The sequence below is a fragment of the Cucurbita moschata genome, unplaced genomic scaffold, assembly GCF_002738365.1.
Source record: "Cucurbita moschata cultivar Rifu unplaced genomic scaffold, Cmos_1.0 Cmo_Scf00014, whole genome shotgun sequence".
In the NCBI taxonomy this organism is placed as follows: Eukaryota; Viridiplantae; Streptophyta; class Magnoliopsida; order Cucurbitales; family Cucurbitaceae; genus Cucurbita; species Cucurbita moschata.
The window spans coordinates 3,797,981-3,820,911 of NW_019268530.1; the positions used below are offsets into that span (position 1 = coordinate 3,797,981).

The following is a 22,931-nucleotide window of genomic DNA, read 5'->3' on the forward strand; positions in this document are numbered from 1 at the left end:
TTTTTTTTTTTTTTTTTTGTATATATATATATTTATTTAAAATTATTTTTTTAGGTTTTATTTTTATAATAATTTATCTAAATTCTTCTAGATTTGTAGCAACCCTAACAACAAGCAAGCAGATGGGCCAAGAATTAGTGGCCCAACTTTTGCCTAACAATTGGATTAGGTTTTGAAGTAAAATGGCCCAACAAGCATGCAGATGAGGCTAGAATTAGTGGCCCAACTGTTCCCTAACGATTGGATTGGGTTTTGAAGTAAATGGCCCAAGAAGCAAGAAAATGGGCCAAGAATTAGTGGCCCAAATGTTATCTTACGGTTGGATTGGGTTTTAAAGTAAATGATTAGTTTTTTTTTATTATTAATTAAGCATTTAATTTAATTTGCTAAAAAATATCTTAAAAGTATTTTGAAATTAAATATATATATAATATTTATTTTGGAAAAAAAGAACATACTTTGTGATGTACAGCTGAACTGAAACTCCATTTGATGTGCACAAGAAAGTGTTGGAATCAGAACAAATTCAGAAAAATAGAATAATAATAATAATAATAATAATAATAATAATAATAATAATAATAATAATAAAGGAATAAAAATCAGAACGCAACTCGGTATTCTTCTTCTAGTGTCAAAATCTTTGCATTATTTCAAGTTGAGAATTCTCGTCACGTCGATTCTTTTTCTCACGTAGTTTTGAGAGGAAAACGAACTATTCATTGGTATAGAAAACTCTCCTTAACATATTCGTTTTAAAACTGAGGGGAAACTCGAAAGAAAAAGTTCAGAGAGAGAGGACAATATCTGCCAGCTGTAGAATTGAGCTGTTACAAATCATATCAGAGTCAGACACCAAGCAGTGTGCTAGCGGCTAGGTCCTCAAAAGAGATGGATTGTGAAATCCCACCTCGACTGAGACTCTTAATTGAAAGTTCCCAAAAATCAAAATCATTAAACAAATAATTAACCTAAAACTAAATTACATTAATTAGTTGGGTTATCTCTTGGGCTTAGGTTTCCTTAATTAATCAAATTATATTATATTATATTAAGATTAGAGTAATTAATCCAAAGAGATGCTTTATGTTATAGTTTAATTAAATTTCTTTAATTAAAATTATTTAAATTATTCTTGCTCGTAGGTTATATTAAAAAATTAAAATATAGTTTTAGTCCTAAAAAATATCTTTATTTTTAATTTAATTCTTAAGTTTTTATGAATTTTTTTATAAAAAAAAACTAAATTAAAAATAAGAATAAAATAATATTTAAAAGGCAGGAATAAATAGATAAGTAGACGCAAAAATTGAATAATAATAATAATATAATAATTCCGTACGTAAAGGAGCTTTAATCACTTTGTTGGATGCCTATATTCACGTTCACTCCTTATGCTGTCATGTCTCCATATTATCCATATTTTAATTATTATTATTATTATTATTTATTTATTCCTTTCATAATTTCTTATTTATTTTAATATTATATCACTTTTTTTTAATTTATCTTATCTTTTTAAACTTTATTAAAGTAAATTGAGTAATTATATTTTTATTTATAACGCAATATAACTTATAAATAATTCAAAATAATATTTTTTTGAAAGAAAGTTACTATTTGGTTTTTATGGTATCTTTTGTATTTTAAAATTTTAAAATAATTTAATAAAATATTCATAAATAATAAAACAAAAAAAACAATTATTTTAATTCCGAACCCACCACTTCAAAAGGATATTTTCGTACTTTCACTTTCCACGCCATTTGATTTTCATTATGTATTTATTTATATAAATCTCGGCCTTTTCCTTTCCTTTCCCCTTCATAATTTTCTTCCAGAGCTCGATTCCAAAACGGCGGCGTTTTGGCGAAATGGGCAATAGTTTAATGCATTGTTTGGGTTGTGTTCTTCCTTGTGGAGCTTTGGATTTAATCCGAGTGGTTCATCTTAACGGTCATGTCCAACGATTCTCTCCGCCGCTCCTCGCCGGCGAGATCCTCAACTCCAATCCTGGTCACGTCCTCACCACTCCCTCCTCCGATGATCACTCCCTCCTCCGCCGTTTCACCCTTCTCTCCCCTCAATCTCACCTCCGACGTGGCCGTATTTATTTCTTGATTCCGGCTAGTTCCGACCATCGGAAGCCTCCCAAAAACCTCTCCTCCCCCAACTCCGCCGCTTTCCCGGACTCCAACGTCGATGTCATTGTCTTGAAGAAGCCCAAATCCGGCAGCCGGAATCGCCGGAGAAGCCGTTCGTGTGGCGGCGCGTGGCAACCTCATCTCCATAGCATCAGTGAAGATCAATGAATTCCCAAAACACCCTCCTCTTACTAATCATTGATATTCATTTGTAATTAGTAATGTTTATTCCAAATTAAACTTTAATGCTTATTTTTATTATTTTAATAATTTTTATTGATATAATAATGTTTTTCTTCATAGTTTTTTTTTTTTTAAAATAAAAATATATTAAATCACTACCAAATTTAAAACGGGCCAAAACGTTCAAACATATTTTAGGGAATAAAGCTCAAAGTTCGATAATTCGACCTTTCACGTTACCGTCGTTGAACTTGAAAAAATTATTATAAATTATTTATAAAGTAAAATATATTAAATGAAAATGCGTAGTTATGGTCAAATAATTAATAATTATATAATTATTTTTTTTACGCAAACAATTATAATTAAATGCATGGCTTCAGCTCATCAATGGAGAAACTTAATACATGGAAGACCCGATAACATGGTCATGTTTCTAATTTTAAAATATAGATTAAATTATGAATAAATAAATATATAAATTATTCTCAACTTATTTTCTAATTTCCAATTGAAATAATAATTTCAAAATCTAATTTAAATATATTTTTTCCAGCGATGTATATATGTATTTGTAATTTTTAAATTTTAATTAAATCATTAAAAATAAATAAATTATAATTTTGAAATGACTGAAATGACCCTTTCTAAGTTCGGTGCCTAACCTAACTATGATGGTATTGAAGTGAAGTGGGTATCCTCGTCAAGTTATGTTTCTCCATAAAATGGATAAGATGGAACGAATTTTATAAGTATATGACTTTTTGATTGAAAATAAACGTCATTACTATCGAGTTTTGTACTAAAATGTTATCATTGTTCCGACTTTATACCACGTGCACATAGCGTCTTCAATGTGCAGCTCGATGTTACCTGGTCACCTAACATAAATTGTTTCAAGCAAAACACACTGAACCTTGTTGGTATAAGTAATAGCTTTCTTAGCAATCCTATTTTCAGGATCGCTCTCATTTGGATATGATATCGGTTCATTTATATACTCAATCTCACCACTAACAGATATTGTTCTTTTTAGTCCGTTACGTCTAAACGATTTTAAAACGCTACACCCTTTTAAGAAATGTTTCATTCCACCCTCTAATCGATGTGGGATCTCAGAATCCACCTCTTTGGAGGCCCCACTGTTAACAAATATTATTTGCTCTAGCCCATTACGTATCGACGTTTGCCTCACGATTTCAAAACGCATCTACTAGAGAGAAGTTCTCACACCTTTATAAGAAATGTTTCGTTCCCCTCTATAGCCGATGTGAGATCTCAAAATTCACTTCCTTAGGGGCCTAGCGTCCTCACAGCCCCGTGTCTGGCACTAATATCATTTGTAATAACTTAACCCCACTGCTAACAAATATTGTTTGTTTTAGCCCATTACGTATCGACGTCTACCTCACGATTTTAAAACGCGTCTACTAGACAGAAGTTCCCACACCTATATAAGAAATGTTTCGTTTCCCTCTCAAACCGAGGTGGGATCTTAGAATTCACCCTTTTAGGGGCCTAGTGTTCTCACCGCCCGCGTCTGGCACTGATACCATTTGTAATAGCCGAACCTCATAGCTAGCAAATATTGTTCCCTTTAGCCCATTACGTATCGCCCTCAGCCTCACGATACTTTTATAAGAAATGTTTCGTTCGCTGCACAACTGGAATGAGATCTCCATTAACCAAACGGAGACGAAATTATATTTTTCGTCTTTGTCCACCCTAAATCCCGGTCCTACTCACATGATATATATGTGAATTTTTTAATAAAAAATTATATTAATAAATAGAAACTATCTATTAAAAAAATTAATTGAAATGAAATTTTTTATTAAAAAAAAAAATTATATACAAGGGAGAAAAATTCAATTGTTGTTGAAGGGCTTTATATCCACATTAAATGACTCCTCCATGAGGCATCGGAAATCGTCGAGGAGATCCTCATCGTTGCCGATTGTCTGCTGCTGAACTACCAGCATTGCGACGGCGCCGCTGAAATCGGTGGAGGCGAACATGTCTCCGATGATGCCCAGCTCAGGGTACTCGTTCCACTCGTTCAACCCCAGGAACAGCTCCGACTCGCCGTCGTGGCGCCGCCCCACCAACATGAGATCATAATTCTGTTCCATTGATCTTATCACGTTGATCAACCCAACGCAATCTTTCACCATTTCCTCTTCATAAACACAATGCTGAATCCCTGAGGTTTCCATTATCCTCTTGAACTCGTTTAACATCTCCGAATCAAGAATCAATTCCGCCCTGCGTTCGGTCTTACTTTCCGGTAGCATCAACCGGACCACCGTGAGCGCCACCATCGGATGCTCCGCCATGCGAGTGGCATACGCCAATGCCTCTCGATCGTCCGCCCCTTCCACGAAAAGCATTCCCACCTTATACAAATCCACTCTATTCATCATTGACATCATCGCCGTGCTCTGCAAGCTCACACGATCGATCAAGATCCCAACCGAACAAGGAGCCTTTGACAAAATATTCTTGTTCACTCCCCTTATTTGATTCATCGAGTCCATGATACCATTCACCGCCCTCCACTCGTGAAACGGTACAATCACCATTGCCACCCGTTTCTCCAACGCTAACATACACACATCGTCGTGCATGCTAACGTAAGGAGCTATGGATGTGAAGGCATTCATTGAAACCTAATCATACCCGAAAAGAAAACAACATTAGATAATTAACGTCGAGTCAAAATTGAATTTAAAAATATAAGTTGATGGGTCATGATAAATTAAACAACTTTATCGTAATTGTATTTCTGGTAGATTTGGAAGGCGTTGATGATTGGATTGAAACGTTGGGAGTCATGATGACTACCGTTCTGATGATCGATAAAGAGCGGAGAGGCTCGACCCGTGAGTTGGAGGAGATGGAGAAGGTAGAAGTAGATAGGGCTTTTGAGGGTGGGATTGGAGACCTCAAGCAAGTTGATTATGGAGGGCGTGTTGTCATGGTGGTGGATACAAACCAACAACCGCAGCTCCCCGCTAGGGCTAGCATGCTCGATCGTCCTCCTCCTCGAAGTCGATTTGTATTTCTTTGATGGGTTATATATAATTTTCACTATCGGTGATATCATCCCTGTTACTACCATCATCGCTACCACCATCATAGCATACGATTTCTGATCTATCATCTGCACAAAAATTTCACTTTGAAATGTGGTACTAACGATACTTTTGTTAATTTAACGAACAGGGCAGTCGTGAGAGAGTTACAAAGAGGAGCATGGCATGTTGGAGAACGAGAATGTCGGCGATGCCTTGCGTGCTCATGATGAGTCCGAGCGATAACGAATCGACCAAAGGCATTTTGCAATACAAAGAAGGCAGCACGGTCCCAATCAACTTCCCTAGAAAGCTCCCTAATGCCAACACTTGAACAATCCAAGCACTCCTCATATTTATCTCCGAAAGATTGATCCTTGCCCCACTTATGACAAAGTAGCACGGCAGCATAACGGATGACACAAACGAGTCAAGTTTATCCACCAACGCCGTGCCAAGCGGCGGCCCATCAGGCACAGCCAGCCCAAGAATCATGGGCCCCAACATAAAATGCTGTCCGACAAACTCACTAAACAAAGCACAAAACAACAACATTAAAAACACCAAAAGCACGTAGCCTTCTTTGATGACTCTCCCGGAGTTATTAGTTTGTTCAATGATCCATAACATAATAGGCCGCAAAATGTAAATCACAAGAATAATCATGCAAACAATGCAAAGAGCCATCCATGGCAATGCATCTTGTTGTCGGTTCGACGTTTGTTGCACCGTGAACACGACAACAATCGCGAACCAACTCAACATCCCACTAATCATCGAAGACGAGAGAGCAAGACGACCGATATCGGAGTTTAGAAGATTGATATCGGCTAAATAACAAGCGATAACATGAAAAGAACTCGAGGCTTGAAACGCTCCAATCGCGGTGAGAGAGTTTTTCAATTGTAAGTCCATATCAATCGAGTTCTTTAGATATGAAGCTAATATGAAGTTGATAAACAATGGCGATATAAACGCTAAAACTCCGATCACCATAGCCTTTCGTCCCGTTCTTTGAATTATGGTTAAATCCATTTTAACTCCAACGAGAAACATGAACACTAAGCACCCGAAGAACGCAAACGTTTCGGAAACATAGAAGCTTTTGAATGGGAATATTGCCTCCAAAACAGGACTATCCCCGCCGTAAAACGAAGGCCCGAGCATAAGACCGACCTAAAAACAAAACCCAGATGTCAAAATCAAAGAACAGAAAGGATTGAGTTTGTTCGTGAACTTACCAGCATTTGCGAAATGAACGAGCTTTCCCCCAGAGGAGTGAGAATGCATTGTAGAAGAGAGGTAAGAAGGGAGGAGAGAGAAAGTTGAGCAAGAAGAATGGAGCTTCCATAGGAGAAAGGGGTGTCGCCAAAGAAGATGCCTCTTGATTGGTAATTGGAACTAGGCTGGCATACCCAGCTTCCATTTTGAGCAGCTTGAGTACTCATTTTTTAGCCTTCATGACGTTTAAAGTATCTGTTTGTATTGCAAAATTGCTTCAATAATCTGTGGTTAATTGTGTTTAATCATTCTAAACCACCTATTTTCCCCTTGCTAACTTCAAATTAACAGCCTTTCTTTTGGCCTCTCTCCATATGTCTGGTTCTAATTTAATCCGCGCTCGTCCCATAAGTAGGGCTATTAAAATCCATCCCACGTCCCATTTCAAATGCAAATTGATAAACAGATGCGATGTGTTCTACGTTATGTAATTCTGTTCGAAAAAGAATGTTCGTGTAGATTCGTCCGAAAGAAGGGGGAGAGACGCACCTGATTTTGCATGTTAGGTCAGCTATGCATATAGTTACATGTTTGATCTCCTTAAACCCGATATGTGTTTGTTAAGAGAGCACGTGGTATTTTGAGTCGTTTTATGTAAAAACAAGGTTGACATAATTTGTGAAATGTTAAGAATCATTAACGAGTTTGGTGGCCTTTTATTTTATCTCTTTGGTTCGAGCCTAAATAATGTTCGTTCGTTGTTCCGATTTTTTATGTAGTTGACGCTCGGGTTGATGTCAATAGATGTAAACTCCAAATTACGGATTGGTATTAGAATATTACTAGGTGCTACATCACTCGAGAGAACATCTTATGGAATGGCATGATTAAATATTGTTAGAGTTCGTCTCGAGAAAAATGTGAGATATGTATAACCTCCCTGTTACTTTTTCATCGTGGTACTTGATGTAGAAAGCGTGATCAATGGGAGGACATTCTAGTAGAGGAGCCGTTGTTCCGAGTTATACCAAATGATGTCGAAGAGATGTGTCCCATCACTAAGATGATATTGACTCGTGGTTCGTGATAATTTTATATACATCACCGTATAATGCATTTGATGTCGGTCCCTCATCATTACATTCTCACATATGTGGGTGTGGAGAGCATGAACGATATTTGTATCATATGGAGAATGCAGAGGAATTATATGAACTAGAAGCACGAGAGGAACTCGACCAGGCAATAAGGACTATCAACGGTCTTCCACCTTGGTTATCTCCTTACATTTTTTTCTCTCTTGTTCTTGGTGATTTTCATCTAGATCGAGTGTGTGTTGTTGTGAGATTCTAACAACGGGTACCAGAGCTCAGTTGACTTACGATCATATTAAATCTATTTATATGATCGGCAACCGATCCAGACATTTGTAAATTGAACCGAAACTAAATTGTTATTTTTTAAATAAAATCTTAATATTAATTGTACGGTCGGGGTGTGAACGGAGGGACTAGGAAATACCCCACACACAATCAATGCTAAATTGATTACGACAAGTCGGTTGTTGAACAAACTCCCATCCTTTAATCATATTCTGCCAAGTGTCACTCGTCTCTTCCCTATTTACTCCGTGTCATTACGACCCAATCTTCTTACTCTATTTTACCAAAATACCCTCCCGGGTTAAAACGGTCATTTTACTCCTTAATTCCACCAAAGTTGACTTCTCCGCCACGTAATCACGGCCGCTTTCTTTGACTCGTTCAAATTTCATGCTTACGTCAGCAATGACTCCCCTTCTATAGACCTCTCAACAACCCCGTCCACGTGTCTATCTCTTCCTCGAATTAATTTTTTTAAATAATAAAAAAAAAAAACTTGAACAAAATTTATGAATTTCTATTAAATTTTATATTCAAATTTAGAATAAAACAATAATAAATAATAAAAATGAAGTTCTTCAACAAAAATTAGAATAGAAAATAATAATTAAGATATAATTGTAATATGTGGCTCACTATAACAAAAAAAAAAAACATTAAAAAAAACGAACCAATCCTATGAAAAAATATACCAAAAAAAAAAATAAAAATGAATGAACCTTATTTTTCTGTCTGTTTTTTCTTTGTTAATCCCATGGAAATTCCTTGTCTCAATCAACATAGGAGAGATTGGATGAACATGTCATGATCTCTTGGCTCTTCTTTTGCTCTAACGAACAAACTGTCTTTAGATTGTGTTGGATTCATGTAGGATCCCATCCCCATGGAGTTCCCAAATTCCGGGAATGAAAATCCATTAGAATTTTGCACCATTTCCAGTGTGAATGGTGTTTGTCTCAGACCATGAAGAAGGTTGTCGTTGTTGTTGTCAGCGCCGTTGTTTGCTTGATGGGTCACCGCCAATGGGCGAATTGCGGTGGCCGACGGGTCATTGCTGGGAAATGGACGGCTGAGGGAATGGCTTCCGCTGCCGCGTGCCGGTGGGACTTCGTGGTTGTGTTTGCCTTCGTAGGTTGTGATCACCGCTCTTAGATCATGCGAGGCTCTCTCTACATGCTTTCTTACCGGACATCCCGGATTTGTGCATTTGTAATAACTCCTGCAATCAATTATGAAATATATGTCATTTCTGTTTCTCATTCTTAACGAACAAACAAAAAAAAAAAAAATTTTAACTTTACATCGTTAATAGTTTATTTACCTTGGATTTGGGTTTCCCTTAACCACTTTTTGGCCGTACTTCCTCCACCGGTAACCGTCGTCGAGAATGTCGATGTCGCTGGTGGTTTGAACAACGACTCTCGGCTCTCTCACGGTCCGGTTACCTGCAGCTGAAATCCCTTCACTGTTATCACCATCCCTTCTCCTGAAGATCCATAACCAAATTCTTAGTTAACAAAACATAAAAACAGAGTCATTTAGCAAAAACAGAGTATTGGGTTTAGCTCCACTCACCACCTCTTGGCCTCTGGTTCGTCCTCGTCGTTATCGTCTCCGGCAGATTTGCTCCTCTGAGAGCTCCGATCGAATTCATCGTCGCCGACCGAGATCAATGAATTCTCCGGCGTTGCAACGCCGTCGAATTGACTGCTTCCTTGGGTTGTGAATGACTGCTCCGCCATATCGCTGGCGGCTGGATTTGACGCCGACACGGCGGACGACAACGATGACTTCCTCGTTGACTGTGGCTTCGGGTGGTTATGGCTGCCTTTGTAAACGATCTCCGTGATCTGTCCATCTAAGGATCTTTCGACCTTTTTCTTCGTTGGGCAATTGGGGAAGGTGCACTTGTAATAGCTTCTCGGATTTTCACTTCCCTTGACCTGTTTTTGGCCGTATTTTCTCCAGTTGTAACCGTCGTCGGATCTCCGATTCACCGTCTGAGATTGTTGAGGGTAATCCCTGCCGGCGTTGTTCCGGCTCTGGTTTTGAACAATCCCATATTCCGGTGAGAAGCTCTGCATCGATCCGTCCTGTTTCTTTCCCTCAGTCTATATTCAAAAACAAAAGATTCAGAGATTTAACGAAATCAACATTTCAAATTTCGAAAATCAAAACAGAGTCCTCTGTTTTTGGATCTAACGTACCGTCGGAGCTGGCTGAAAAGATGTCGGCGGCGGCTGAGACGATTGATTTAGAAATGAGAATTCCGACAAGAATTTGTTCTCTTCTTTGATGCTCTGTTGATTATACCCAGAATTGTTCTTCCAATTCAACGACTGCGACGGGAAACTCCCGGTGGTCGGCGACGGAAGAACCTGAACACAAACACACAAAAAAACCAAATCCCATTAAAATCAACATGAATTTCATCAAAAAAAGACCGACCCATTACGTAAAATCGAAAACCCATAAAGAAAATGGAATCTCACATAAGAAGCACTGAGGAGAACCGGCGAATCAAGAAGCTCGGTGGGGCTCAAACCAGGAGGAATGGAGAACAGGGGAGAAGGAAACAGAGTAGGTGGCGACAGAGGCAGAGAAGGAGGAGGGAGGGATTTGAATTTAGGAACTCCAGTTCCAGAGCCTCGGTGAGCTCCATGGGCAGCGGCGGAGGATGGAAGATCGTTGCTGCCGGCGGCGAGAAGGTCGGAGTAAGAAGTAGTCATGAAAGGATGAGTGGAGAAAGTGAAAGAAGGATGGGAATTTGCAGAGGTATCTAAGCTCCCGGAAGAGGAGGCCATTAATGAACAGAGCAGAGAGAAACAGAGGAGATTGAAAGGAGAAATGGCGGAAGGAGAAAGCTCAAGAAGGAGAGGAAGAGAGGGTAATGAAGAAGATGGAGAGGATGGTTCCAGGAAGGCGAGTCTATTGTTGACTCTGTTTTGGTCAAAACTCGTGGGTTTGACCGAATGGCGGCTGACTTAATTTTTTTTTTTTCCATTTCTTTTTTTCCTGCTCAAATTAAGAGAGAGAGAGAGAGATTGGTCCTTTTGTCTCTTTATGTCACTTGTTTGTTGTCGTGTTCCATTCATGTTTTACCTCATTTGTAACATGTCTAAAATAGCTACATACCAACACAAATCCTTTCGACATGTATTTTTTCTTCTCAAATATATGTTTTTCCGTATTTAGAGTAACACCCAGTTGTTCAAAATTTGAATCAAGATGTTATTTACGCATCTATAACTACTTTTAAGAGTAAAAACCATTCTCATATATCAACACAGACCATTTAAGAGTGTCGTGTTGATACGTAGGGATAGTAGGCTTCGATTTTAAAAACTATAAACAGGTAACATAGTCATGTTTCAAGGGAAGAAGCATACACAAACGCTAGAAAATCTGCTTCATACGAATAAAGTATCTGACTCAAAATTCAGAGAGGTTTAAATATGCATAGATTTGTTAGAATATATGATAAATATACGTAACCCTAACGTTTGACGTTTAAAGCTTAATTAAAAATATATATTCATATACACGACTAAATTGGTCGGAATCAAATTAATAATTTAATTGGATTTTTTTTTAAGTATCTTAAAATCGAAGGGATGTTCTTGAAAGGAATACTTTGGGAATAGTCCACTCTTAAAGAAAGATTATAAAAGAATATTAATTTATTTAAAAATAGGAAAAAAAGAATATTAATGAAGGTGGCATGAACATGAGTTGTATTTTACAATAATAATCACAAATATTTGGACAATTTTCAAGTTTTGAGAGCTCTAATTATTACTATTTTCATAATAACAAACATTTTCTCCAACTTATAATAAATCTTATCTATAATTATTAACATGAATAATGCAAATATTAATGAAAATTTATAACAAAATTGGGATTTACATTTTTATTGGTTCAAAGACATGGAGTGAATTTATTGATTTCCATTACTCAAACAATTCCGACTACTCAACTCAAATTGTAAAAATTGAGTTAGGTTAAGTTTTTTTCCGTTTAAGTTGAAAAAATGTTGATTTAGTTCATACGTAATTTTTTTTTTTTTTTGTCGGATAACCCATAATTTTTTGTTGATCCAACTAGTCATGGTATTTGTAATCGATGTTAAAGATGTGCTGTGATTTATAAATATTTAATATTTGAGTTTTATAATATTTTAACGTGATGTTAAATAATTAAAAATAAATAAATAATCATCTAACCCAACTAAAAATTGAGAATCGGAAGGGGTGATAAACCCTATTTTACTGGTACACTGCCTCGTGTTTACTCTATTCAGGGAACAGCGAGAAGGTTGGTACATCGTCCGGTGTCTGACTCTGATATCATTTGTAACGACCCAGATCCACCGCTAGCAGAAATTGTCCTTTTTGGACTTTCATTTTCGAGCTTTCCCTCAAGGCTTTAAAAACATTGGTAGGAGAAGGTTTCCACGCCCTAGCAGAAATTGTCCTTTTTGGATTTTCCCTTTCGGGCTTTCCCCCGAGGCTTTAAAACACTGCTAGGAGAAGGTTTCCACGCCCTAGCAGAAAAGGTTTCCACACCCTCGCAGAAATTGTTCTTTTTGGATTTTCTCTTTCGGGGTTTCCCTCAAGGCTTTAAAACACTGCTAGGAAAAGGTTTCCACCCCAAACATCACATATTTCACTTCACTGCATTTCGTGAAACTTTTGGGTGGTGGAGAAGAAAATGTGAAAAGAGGATTTATGACGTCATCATTTCTAGAACCCAACGACAACGCGAGAAGGGAGAAAAAAGAGAAAGCAGCCAGGTCCCACGTGGCCAGGAAAAAAAAGGCTTAGATTTTTTAAAAAAATAATAATAATAAAATAATAAAAAAATATATATATATATTAAATATGACATGTATGTTGTTGGGTCATACGGATATACATCATCCACATGCTTAAAATAAGAGCTTCCATTTGAGAAGATTTTGGTTGTGGTCTTTGCAAGCAAACTGCACATTGGGTCAGCTTGAATTTTACCCCATTATTCTGTTTTCCTCTTCTTTTACACGACACACATTTATTATTCCTTATTCCTTTTAATATGAACATATTCACGATGTTTTGACTCGGGTTAGCTTTGAACAAATTTAAAGTCGTAAAGCCGAACTTCTGTTTGCCTACACAAAAGGGAATAAGTCGATATAGTTAGTTGATTAGATAGATAAATTGATTGATTCTGTCATTCTGTAAAATGTTCGAACCATGCCGAACGGATTATAATAAAGTTTAACATGTGAACGGTAGAAATTCGAATATATAACTTTTGATTAAAAAAATATGCTACCTTAACTAAAGCTAGAGCGAAGTTGATAGATTCTAAGTATCGCACAAATATGTCAAACTCAAAATACTCAAAATCTTTGGAGTTACAACCACATCAACTTAGCCACAAGTCAAAGATTCTCTAAGATCTAATCAATTTTACAATTTTAAAAAAGAGCGCTAAAATACTCCGAAAATAAAGAGACAATTATTCAATTTTATCCATTCGTTGTCCCGTACGCCTTGTAGGAACGTCTAACTTTTGTCATTATTGAATCACTTCGATTAAAAAAACATGAGAACTGACAGAAAACAATGAAACAATCCATGTGGAAGGCAGCCTAATTTATGGGAATGAATTGGGTTTGCAACAAAATAATAAGACAGAAGAAAACAGCCATAACTTTTTCACCTAATCAATATTTATATCCATATCATGGATGTTTCTAAATATCTTTGAATATTTCATGGAGAATATGCAGGAATATGAAAAAGACGAGAAAAAAGAAACTTACAGGCGACGTGGTCGGATGTGTCTGAATGGATATGCCCAGAGAGAGACGCAATGTCAGATTCAGCACTGAAAGTCTGATGATGGTCAGCAAGTCTCAGTCTGATGATGGTCAGCAGTCAAGACTTGATGGAGCACTGATCCCCATGAAACAAAATATCAAGATGGCCCAACATTTAAGAATGATAAAACAAGCAATAGCTGCGCATTTGATCCAGTTAAGGACACAAATTTCAAACTAAATTTGGGTCAAATCTTGCTCACAATCGACCAGTGGAAGATACTGCACGCACCAAGCCGCTCTGTACCTGAGACTTTGACAGAAATGTTTATCAACACTTCATTGTCAAGAACGAAATATTCATGCAAAAATGTAATCAAACATTGTTTTCCTGAATTTCAGCTCCCTGTAGTACATGAACACATTTAGAAATAAGTCTTTGATTGGTTCTTTCTGTTTCCTTTTTGACAACCTAACATTAAACTATTTTCTTGCTACCACTGGAAACTGAAATGAACACAGCCGGCAAACTCATTGAGTCCTTTGGTTTGATATCCTCAATCCTTCGGAATCAGTGGCCTGCCTATCCCAATGTTTTCGTTCATTCGTTCGTTCTCTTTTATCGTTGAAAGGAGGGGAAGGATATCTGAACTTTACATAAAAACTTCTGACTCATACTAATATGCTCCGACATTAACATAATCCCGCTGCACGTTACTAAAACTAAGAGTAGAACAAAGGTTGAGTTACTTCTTTGCAAAAGAGATAGCCATGGGATGTTGGGGATCAATTTTAAAGCCTTGAAGAGCCTGCATCGCCATAGAGGATTGAACATCATCTTCAAACTCAACAAACGCAATACCCGGCTTTGCTTCGATCATTCGGACTTCCCTGAATCCAGGATATTGTTGGAAGAGGACTTGCAACATCATACTCGAAGTTTCATGAGGCAAATTCTCAATAAATAGTATGTTGTTTGGAGTAGCTTCTGGAGCGCTTGGATTTGCATGACGGAATGTGGCCTGCACACAATGAAGAGGCGTTCTTAGCAAAAGTAATTGTGAAAAAAAGTTGAATAACAATGCCTGATCTAAGGGGCACTAACATGAAATCTAATTGAAATAGACACCAATGTCTTTAAAAACTGATGAGAGGAAAAAACAACCAGAGAACCACGCCATCCAAAAAGACTCAATACAATTAATGCTCAGGACCACTTCTAGAGTAGCAATTAATACAATACAGCTCATATGAAGAAGAAAAATAACCATTTGACATCACAAAAACGAAAGCAAACCAAAAAAAAAAAAAAGAGTGAAGACACTTACATTTGAACCTCCATTCTCAGCGGTTGCTCCATTGGGCATCGCAGACTGGTGTGTTTCTTCAGTACGTCGCTTTCTCTCAGCTGGATACGCAAATTAAAAGATAATAAGGAACACAGTTTAAAAACCTTGCAACTTCTTAAAAGCAATGCAATTGGAAAATGAGAGGTTATTTCCGACCAGTTCCCTAAAACAATGTTTCATAGTTTAATTATAACTGTCCCCACACCAACTTCAAGATTATGTCCACCAACGAAGTTCAAAAGAAATTTAGAAAGAGTACTTAGAGTTACAATCACCTTTTTCCTCTTGCTTCTTTTTCTTCTCCCTTGGCACAAAGCTTCCATCAGCTTTAGCAACACAATCTGATTTGGTTTTGGCATATTGAATTCGCTGCACAAAAGAAAAATAGTCATTTCAAACTTTTGGGATAGGCAACAGAAAGTCATCTATATGAATGGGCAACAACTTTTGGGATACACAAATTTTCAAGATGAAACAAAAACTAACTGATTTTTTTAGAAGAAAAGATAGTAACAATATTTGTTTCTACCAAATAGAATTATGGATACGTCTGTGGTTATGTTAGAAAAACGAGAAAAAAAATCGCTTCGCATAGTTTACAATCAATATCAAGATTTAGTGTGTCAACAACATTTTAAGCACTACATAAGTACGATGGCATACATTGACAGAAGAAATCTCAATAGACAGGTGTTGCAAATGAAGATCTCAAAATGATCAAAGAAGGCATAAAGCCAATATAATAAGCCTACATATTCAAAAAGATAAAAGACATAATTTTGGATATGCAAAGCAGCTAAACTGTCATAATGTTAAGTGTTGTTGCGTATAGATATTCACATGACGCTCTTCACACATAACACTCAGGATCACTTCAAGTCCCTGACCAGCAAACTATCCACAGTTACCCAAAGGAATTCGAAGCATACTGGAACAGACCATAGATGAAAGTCCACAAAAAGACTATGAAAAGCAAGCTCAAAAAATGTGATCAGCTAGAAACAAACCATAGGCTTATCATAGAATGGGAAGTTTTGCATCTGCCGCACAGCATTGCTAGCTGCAGTCACTTCACTAAATGCAACCCATGCTTGCCCTCGAAGCCTCGGTGTCTTCAAGGCAACAACGTCAAGGATCCTTCCATATTGAGAAAACAAAGCATAGAGGGATCTCTTCAATTCTGTCCAACAGGAGAAATTCAGTATACCATCAAATCTGAACATTAACAAGCCATAGGATTGAAACCCACACTTCACATGTGATACAACTTTGTCAAAAACTAAACCATTTGGTTTTTAGTTTTTTATTTTTGAAAATTGTGCTTGTTTTCTCTTCATTTCTTTATAATGGTCTTCATCTTTCCAAATATACATGCCAAATTCCAAGAACAAAAACAAGCTTTTAAAAATTAACTCTTCTCAGTTTCCAAATTTTAGCTTGAATTTCGAAAACATACATAAGAAGTAGACGGAAAAACAAAGAAAACAATGTGGAAGTTGTGTTTACCAGCTTAATTTTCAAAACCCAAAAACTAAAGTCCAAATCGTTATTAAAAAAAAAAAAAAAAAGGGCTAATCAACCAAGACAGTAAACAAAATCCAAAATGCCACGGTAAAGCAAGACGCCGTCTGATTATCCAAACTAAAATTTCAAGTCATCAGGTCCCTCACCCTAAAAACAAAATTCCAACTGTAATATCCACATTCTCAAGTAATCACTGTGTGGCAATCAGAAATATTAAGAACCGTAACAAAAACAAGCCAAACTTCGCCCAAATAAAACCCTCCACCCCCCCCCCCCCCCCCCCCCGGACAGTAGCATGAATTTTGAGAGCTGAAGGCGAAACGAAAATAATAAAATGTCACGCAGATCAGTTCAAGTCCAAGCTATCTACTTATTTAACAGAAGAAAAATCATTTACACAAGAGATGAGCAAAAAGCGAACAGAATCACCTTCTTTCTTGACCTTCTCATTGAGATTCTTAATGTATATGGTCTGGTTAGGTGGTATATCCCCCAATAACATGGTGGTTCGCGTTCACGTTCAGCGCCTTCGGCTTACAGAGAATCACGGAGCACCGAACACAAATCTGGTTCTTCGAATGTAGCAGGACGAAGGAGACTCGGCGGAAGCAGGATAGAGCCCTAGAATAGCAAAATTGCTAATGGGCCTCCAATATTCAACCCAGGCCCAAAAGAGTTGCTTCTCAATGGGTCATTCAAACTTTTTTTTAGGATATTCCTTTTAAAAAATACTAATATTTAAAAATTTACTTAGTATTTATATAACCCCATAATATTGGAAAGTAAAAAAAACGTAGATCGGGAACTACCATTGTGGAGAGTCGTGTTAATCTAACGTAGTATCAGAGTCATGCCCTAAACTTAGTCATGCCAATAGATTGGTAAATTCTCAAATGTCGAACAAAGGACTCCAAAAGAAAAGAAGTCAAGTCTCCTCGAAGGCATATTAAAAAATGACTAAAACTCCAAAAGAAAAAGGAGTCAAGCCTCGATTAAGGGAGGCCAAAAATGACTAAGACTCCAAAAGAAAAAAGAGTCGAGCCTCGATTAAGGGGAGGCGTACATTGTTCACGGGAGGTGTTGGATGATGAAAGTCCGGCTAATTTAGGAAATGATCATGGTTTATAATCAAGGAATACTATCTCCACTGTTATGAGGCCTTTTGGGGGAGCCTAAAGCACAACCATGATAACTTATGTTCAAAGTGGACAGTGGACAATATCGTACCATTGTGGAGAGGAGGTGTTCATATGACCCAATAATCTAAATCTGGACGGTCCAACCCAACCCAAATCATAAAAATTGGATTGGGTTAGATCTATTTTTTTTGGGTTGGTTTGAATTTTTAGAAAATCAAACCCAAAAATAAGGTCACAACACCAACACAACCCTACCCAAAGATAGAGAGTAGGGTTGGGTCAGGTTGTGGTTCAAGTTATAACTCTATTTTTAGGATGGTCGAGTAGGATTGGGTCAGGTTGTGGTTTAAGTTATAGCTCTATTTTCCGGATGGTCGAGTAGGGTTGGGTCAGGTTGTGGTTTGAGTTATAGCTCTATTTTCAGGATGGTCGAGTAGGGTTGGGTCAGGTTGTGGTTTGAGTTATAGCTCTATTTTCCGGATGGTCGAGTAGGGTTGGGTCAGGTTGTGGTTTGAGTTATAGCTCTATTTTCAGGATGGTCGAGTAGGGTTGGGTCAGGTTGTGGTTTGAGTTATAGCTCTATTTTCCGGATGGTCGAGTAGGGTTGGGTCAGGTTGTGGTTTGAGTTATAGCTCTATTTTCCGGATGGTCGAGTAGGGTTGGGTCAGGTTGTGGTTTGAGTTATAGCTCTATTTTCAGGATGGTCGAGTAGGGTTGGGTCAGGTTGTGGTTTGAGTTATAGCTCTATTTTCCGGATGGTCGAGTAGGGTTGGGTCAGGTTGTGGTTTGAGTTATAGCTCTATTTTCAGGATGGTCGAGTAGGGTTGGGTCAGGTTGTGGTTTGAGTTATAGCTCTATTTTCAAGATGGTCGAGTAGGGTTGGGTCAGGTTGTGGTTTGAGTTATAGCTCTATTTTCAGGATGGTCGAGTAGAGTTGGGTCAGGTTGTGGTTCGAGTTATAGCTCTATTTTTAAGATTGTCAATTAATATGTAAACTCCCGAGCAAATCTTTATACAGATACCCTACTAATATCATCTTATAATCGATAGGTAGAGTATAATAACTAGGCTAACGTTTTTTCTATCAAATTAAATATATACGAGCGAATGTTGTCCACTACATGGGATTATCAAACCCAACAACCACACTAAGGATAAACAAATGTTGTTGCTTTTAGGGAGTTTACGTACCTATAGCAATTTGTTGCATTAGCGACAATAATGCCACACTAGTGGAGTATTCATTTAAGGTGAAATTAATATATTTATAATCAAGGGAGTTTAATTATTTATTACTAAAGAAATTAAAGTTACTATGCCTTTTTTTTATGTATAATATATTTAATAAATAAATAAAATCATATGAATATTTTTATTATTTTACTCCATTATATAAACCCCAAAAAGTTTATAGGAAGCTTCCTCCATGCCCTTTTAGTTATTTATTTATTTAGGATACAAAAATCGATATTAAGTAACTTCTTGAAAATCTGACGAAACACGATTATTTTATTATTTATTGTTAAAGATTTAATGGTGGTGTGTAACTCTGTTAGTCACTCCCGTGCTACGACCTTATCCTTACCTAAAAGTCATTTTAAAAACAGGGTAGAAAAATTGATCATGGAGCTGTTAGATGAACACGACTCTCCACAATGGTATGATATTGTTTGGACTTCCTCAAAAGGCCTCATCCCAGTAGAGAATATCCAACACCTCCCCTCGAACAAAATACGTCTCCCCTTAATCGAGGCTCAACTCCTTTTAAAGTCTTCGAACAAAGTACACCCTTTGTTCGATACTTTAGTCACTTTTTGACTATGCCTTTGAGGTTCATAATACTTCGTTCGACATTTGAGAATTCTATTGACATGACTCTAATACCATGTTAGATGAACACAACTCTCTACAATGGTATGATGTTGTTTATTTTTAGCGCTTTGGGTTTTCCCAAAAGGCATCATCCCGGAGATAGTATTCCTTGATTATAAACTTATGATCATTCCTTAAATTAGCCGAGGTGGGATTTTCATCTAACACGGGCAACACTCTTAAATGTTTATATTTTATGACGTTTTCACATCGAGTGAATATATTTCTTTTTAAATTTTTTTATTGTCGAACTATTTAGTTAAATTGCATGCTATTTCCGACCTACGTGGAATATCGAGTCAAATTCATAGACATATATGTATATATATATATTTTGGAACATCGTATATAAAACCATTTTATTCTATAAATTAACGTAGGAGTACTAAACCAGCGCAGGTTGCCGGAATTGAGACAGACAAATTTACATGGTTCACAAGATATGCATCTGAAGTGCCAAAACAAGACCAGGGACCGACTCGCCGCACACCTTGCTCTGCCACACACTCTGACAGTTAGTTGTAGTCAGGGTATCCGCCTCCGCATACGGCGGAGATGACGACGGCGACTCCTCATCAGCGGCGGTGGCGAAACGCTTGACAGTAACAGAAGTGTTGAGATACTCCTTGACATGCGTTATAACCCCATCAGTAATGGTCCAGGCATGGACCCACGAAACGGCGCGTTTCGTGTCGTAGCCTTCAGCGAGGACGGTGGGCCCAAATGCGACGATGGAGATGGGTACGAAGACGAAGGAAGAGGAGGAGACGCCGGTGAGGAGACGCATCAAGTACTGGTGCGACGGTGGACCATGGAACCACCACTCCAAGTCCGGCGCCAGAAGGCGGTGCACAGTCTCCACGTCTTTGGAACTCAACGCCTCGTAAAGTGCTGTCACTATCGCAACGCTGATCTCGTTCTGCTCCGACGGCGACTCTGAGTTTGCCAGTTTCGTGTTTCCGACGAGTGCTGCCGGAGGCCGGTTGAATAATGGTCGCCGGAAAAACGAGTGTGGGAGTGAATTAAAGTTTTAAACTTTTTATTACGAGTTGGAGTGCATGTGTTCGAGAGGGTTCTATGCTCTAAAGATTGAATCCAAAGCATTTATAGCCCAGAGTTTCGCTACACGACAAGGATATTTGTCAATTTGACAATAATAAAACAAAAATAGAATATATATATATATATATTGTTTCCAAGTTCATGGTGTTTATTATTATTATTATTATTATATTTCAAATTTGGTGACTATATTCCTTTGTCTCGATTTTGCTATAGGTACGTGTTTTTTTTGTCTATTTGAAACAGTTAAAAATGAAAAATAGAATTAGAATTGAAATATTATCATTCATATTCATACCCTAGCAACTAATTCGTATCAAACAAGTAAAATATAAACTAATTAAATATTCATAATAAAATAAAATATATTATAAATCAAATTATAAAAGGAAAAATAGTAAGATATAATATCTAACATATATTTCATAAATAATATATACTCCAAATATTATATCTGAACAGAAACTTTAATTATTTTTTTAATCCTAAAATTATATTGTAATATTAAATTTTGAATTTTAGAAATTATATTTTTACTGGGAATTCTTTTTATATAATCTTTTAATTAATATTATATTAGCAGCACGACAATGATTGCTCGGCACTTATTATAATTTAGAGAACAAATCAGTTGTGAGAAGTTCGAACTTCACGGACAACGTCAACATATGCTCAAATCTCGAGTCATGCTTGCGAGATGTGTTCTAAAAAATGTGAGCGAGGAAATATATTTGAAAGAATTATAGAAAACAACGTTATATGACTGTAAGTAAAGAAAGCACAACGGGTAAATATCATGTAACTTGAGGTAGGAAGAATGGAAGATTAGTCACATTTGCCTATAGTACATTTTGGGACATTTTAGCGTTGGTGGGTGTAGACATGATTTTGGAGAATCGTCGTATACTTCATATTGGCACCATGTGAAATAGTAAAGACCTATTTAAGATGAAAACATGTAAAAAGGGTTTGAAACGGGCATGCGGCTATAGACAACATGTATGATTAAGATATTTCACATGCGATCATAGACAACACGCCTTAAACAAACATAACAATGACAAACAGTACTGCCAAGGACAACCTCTAACAAGACAACCACTTGACGACCTTTCTAGCTATGGTTGACCGATAATAATGTTTTTAAATATAAAATTAAACTTATTAATTAATTTTTTTTTTAATAATTGTTAGTTATAGTGATTTGGCATGAGTAAAAGCATGTATAAGATACTCTTGATAAAATGTAATTAAAAATATGAGTGGATTAATTCTAAATAGGTCTTGTAAAAAAATATTTAAATTAAAATGCCTTTTCGAAAGACACTTGCATTAAAAGGTAATTTAAACAACTCCTAAAGATTTTTTAATTTTATTTTTTATCTCGAAATATTTCCAAACTTTTACGTTATATATGAAAATGACTAAAATACCCTTACATAATCCTTACCATATGTTTTATATCTTTCCTTCTTATCCTCGTATTTACTTCAACGAGAGTCGTTAACCGCCATAACCCCTATTAGAGACTGTGGTTATGGGTCGACTATAATATTTTAAATATAAATTTAAACTTGTGAATTAATAGGGTCAAATAATTGTCCTTTATAATAATTTCAAACAAAAAAAATATTGTATAGAAAAATACTTTTTTTCATTTTTTTTATCTTAATAAATTTGGGCTAAATCTTAAACTTTAAAAATTTATGAATATTTTTGAAACTTGGTACTGTATTAAAAAAAAAAAAGTTTAAAAGTGTTTTTAAAATTTTTAAAAATGTTTAATGATATTTTAGAAGGGTATTTTTAAACCAAATATTTATAATTTCTAATAATTTGTGTATATATATTTTTAGTATTATTGAGAATTTTGAAAAAAAATTGAAGTTAAAAAGTATTTTTATGAATTTAGTATAATTTAAATAATTATTGGTCGGTAAAGTTGGTGTTTGAAAAAGTAAATGGTCGGCCGACAGGCTGACGTTGCCCTTTGGAACAGATGAATGGACGGTTTATTAGGGGGTCGGGTCTCTTTTCTGTTTTATTTGGCTTTTTATTTTTCCTTTTCCTATTGAAAATTGTTTTAAATAATTTATTTACTTTTATAACTATTTCACTTTTAACTTTTTTTTTTTTGTTTTTTTTTTAAATAGTTAAAAGATATTTGGTAAA

General features: G+C 36.4%; 5 protein-coding genes across 6 annotated transcripts; 1 reads left to right on the forward strand and 4 right to left on the reverse strand.

Moving 5' to 3' along the window:
• Window positions 1-1,835: 1,835 nt before the first annotated feature.
• LOC111452664 lies at window positions 1,836-2,379 on the forward strand. The gene has a single exon (XM_023093485.1). The coding sequence runs from the start codon at window positions 1,875-1,877 to the stop codon at window positions 2,310-2,312; it is 438 nt and encodes a 145-aa protein (XP_022949253.1). The 5' UTR covers window positions 1,836-1,874; the 3' UTR covers window positions 2,313-2,379.
• Window positions 2,380-4,195: 1,816 nt separating this feature from the next.
• On the reverse strand, window positions 4,196-6,849 carry LOC111452529 (cation/H(+) antiporter 15-like). The gene is made up of 4 exons (XM_023093297.1): window positions 6,643-6,849; window positions 5,573-6,577; window positions 5,095-5,490; window positions 4,196-4,996 (listed from the first exon to the last, which is right to left on the reverse strand). The coding sequence occupies exons 1-4, from the start codon at window positions 6,847-6,849 to the stop codon at window positions 4,196-4,198; spliced, it is 2,409 nt and encodes an 802-aa protein (XP_022949065.1).
• A 1,770-nt stretch (window positions 6,850-8,619) lies between these two features.
• Window positions 8,620-10,886, reverse strand: LOC111451987 (probable WRKY transcription factor 26). Of its 2 annotated transcripts, none has more exons than XM_023092492.1 (5): window positions 10,497-10,886; window positions 10,212-10,382; window positions 9,583-10,115; window positions 9,326-9,490; window positions 8,620-9,223 (listed from the first exon to the last, which is right to left on the reverse strand). In XM_023092492.1, the coding sequence occupies exons 1-5, from the start codon at window positions 10,806-10,808 to the stop codon at window positions 8,779-8,781; spliced, it is 1,626 nt and encodes a 541-aa protein (XP_022948260.1). In that variant the 5' UTR covers window positions 10,809-10,886; the 3' UTR covers window positions 8,620-8,778. The 2 variants fall into 2 exon arrangements, with proteins under 2 accessions (XP_022948260.1, XP_022948259.1); XM_023092491.1 differs by having other exon boundaries at window positions 9,580-10,115; window positions 10,497-10,885.
• Window positions 10,887-14,155: 3,269 nt separating this feature from the next.
• LOC111452834 (U2 small nuclear ribonucleoprotein B'' 2-like) lies at window positions 14,156-17,289 on the reverse strand. Its single transcript, XM_023093739.1, has 5 exons — window positions 17,116-17,289; window positions 16,170-16,342; window positions 15,438-15,531; window positions 15,142-15,221; window positions 14,156-14,835 (listed from the first exon to the last, which is right to left on the reverse strand). Exons 1-5 carry the CDS (start codon window positions 17,186-17,188, stop codon window positions 14,560-14,562), a joined length of 696 nt encoding a protein of 231 aa, XP_022949507.1. The 5' UTR covers window positions 17,189-17,289; the 3' UTR covers window positions 14,156-14,559.
• Window positions 17,290-20,053: 2,764 nt separating this feature from the next.
• LOC111452657 (senescence associated gene 20-like) lies at window positions 20,054-20,760 on the reverse strand. The gene has a single exon (XM_023093478.1). It carries the CDS (start codon window positions 20,482-20,484, stop codon window positions 20,131-20,133), a length of 354 nt encoding a protein of 117 aa, XP_022949246.1. The 5' UTR covers window positions 20,485-20,760; the 3' UTR covers window positions 20,054-20,130.
• Window positions 20,761-22,931: the final 2,171 nt, after the last annotated feature.

What these genes read in the sequence shown, in the direction of transcription:
- LOC111452664 (XM_023093485.1), top strand. Translation starts at nt 1,875, where the DNA reads ATGGGCAATAGTTTAATGCATTGTTTGGGTTGTGTTCTTCCTTGTGGA.
- LOC111452529 (XM_023093297.1), bottom strand. Translation starts at nt 6,849, where the DNA reads ATGAGTACTCAAGCTGCTCAAAATGGAAGCTGGGTATGCCAGCCTAGT. An exon ending in CGTTCATTTCGCAAATGCTG is followed by an intron (nt 6,578 to 6,642) that starts GTAAGTTCACGA and finishes TTTTGTTTTTAG; the next exon opens with GTCGGTCTTATGCTCGGGCC. An exon ending in AGAAATACAATTACGATAAA is followed by an intron (nt 4,997 to 5,094) that starts GTTGTTTAATTT and finishes GGGTATGATTAG; the next exon opens with GTTTCAATGAATGCCTTCAC.
- LOC111451987 (XM_023092491.1), bottom strand. Translation starts at nt 10,808, where the DNA reads ATGGCCTCCTCTTCCGGGAGCTTAGATACCTCTGCAAATTCCCATCCT. An exon ending in CTTTTCAGCCAGCTCCGACG is followed by an intron (nt 10,116 to 10,211) that starts GTACGTTAGATC and finishes TTTTGAATATAG; the next exon opens with ACTGAGGGAAAGAAACAGGA. An exon ending in AAGGGAAACCCAAATCCAAG is followed by an intron (nt 9,224 to 9,325) that starts GTAAATAAACTA and finishes AATTGATTGCAG; the next exon opens with GAGTTATTACAAATGCACAA.
- LOC111452834 (XM_023093739.1), bottom strand. Translation starts at nt 17,188, where the DNA reads ATGTTATTGGGGGATATACCACCTAACCAGACCATATACATTAAGAAT. An exon ending in TGAGAAGGTCAAGAAAGAAG is followed by an intron (nt 16,343 to 17,115) that starts GTGATTCTGTTC and finishes CCTGTTGGACAG; the next exon opens with AATTGAAGAGATCCCTCTAT. An exon ending in AAAGAAGCAAGAGGAAAAAG is followed by an intron (nt 15,222 to 15,437) that starts GTGATTGTAACT and finishes TTGCGTATCCAG; the next exon opens with CTGAGAGAAAGCGACGTACT.
- LOC111452657 (XM_023093478.1), bottom strand. Translation starts at nt 20,484, where the DNA reads ATGCGTCTCCTCACCGGCGTCTCCTCCTCTTCCTTCGTCTTCGTACCC.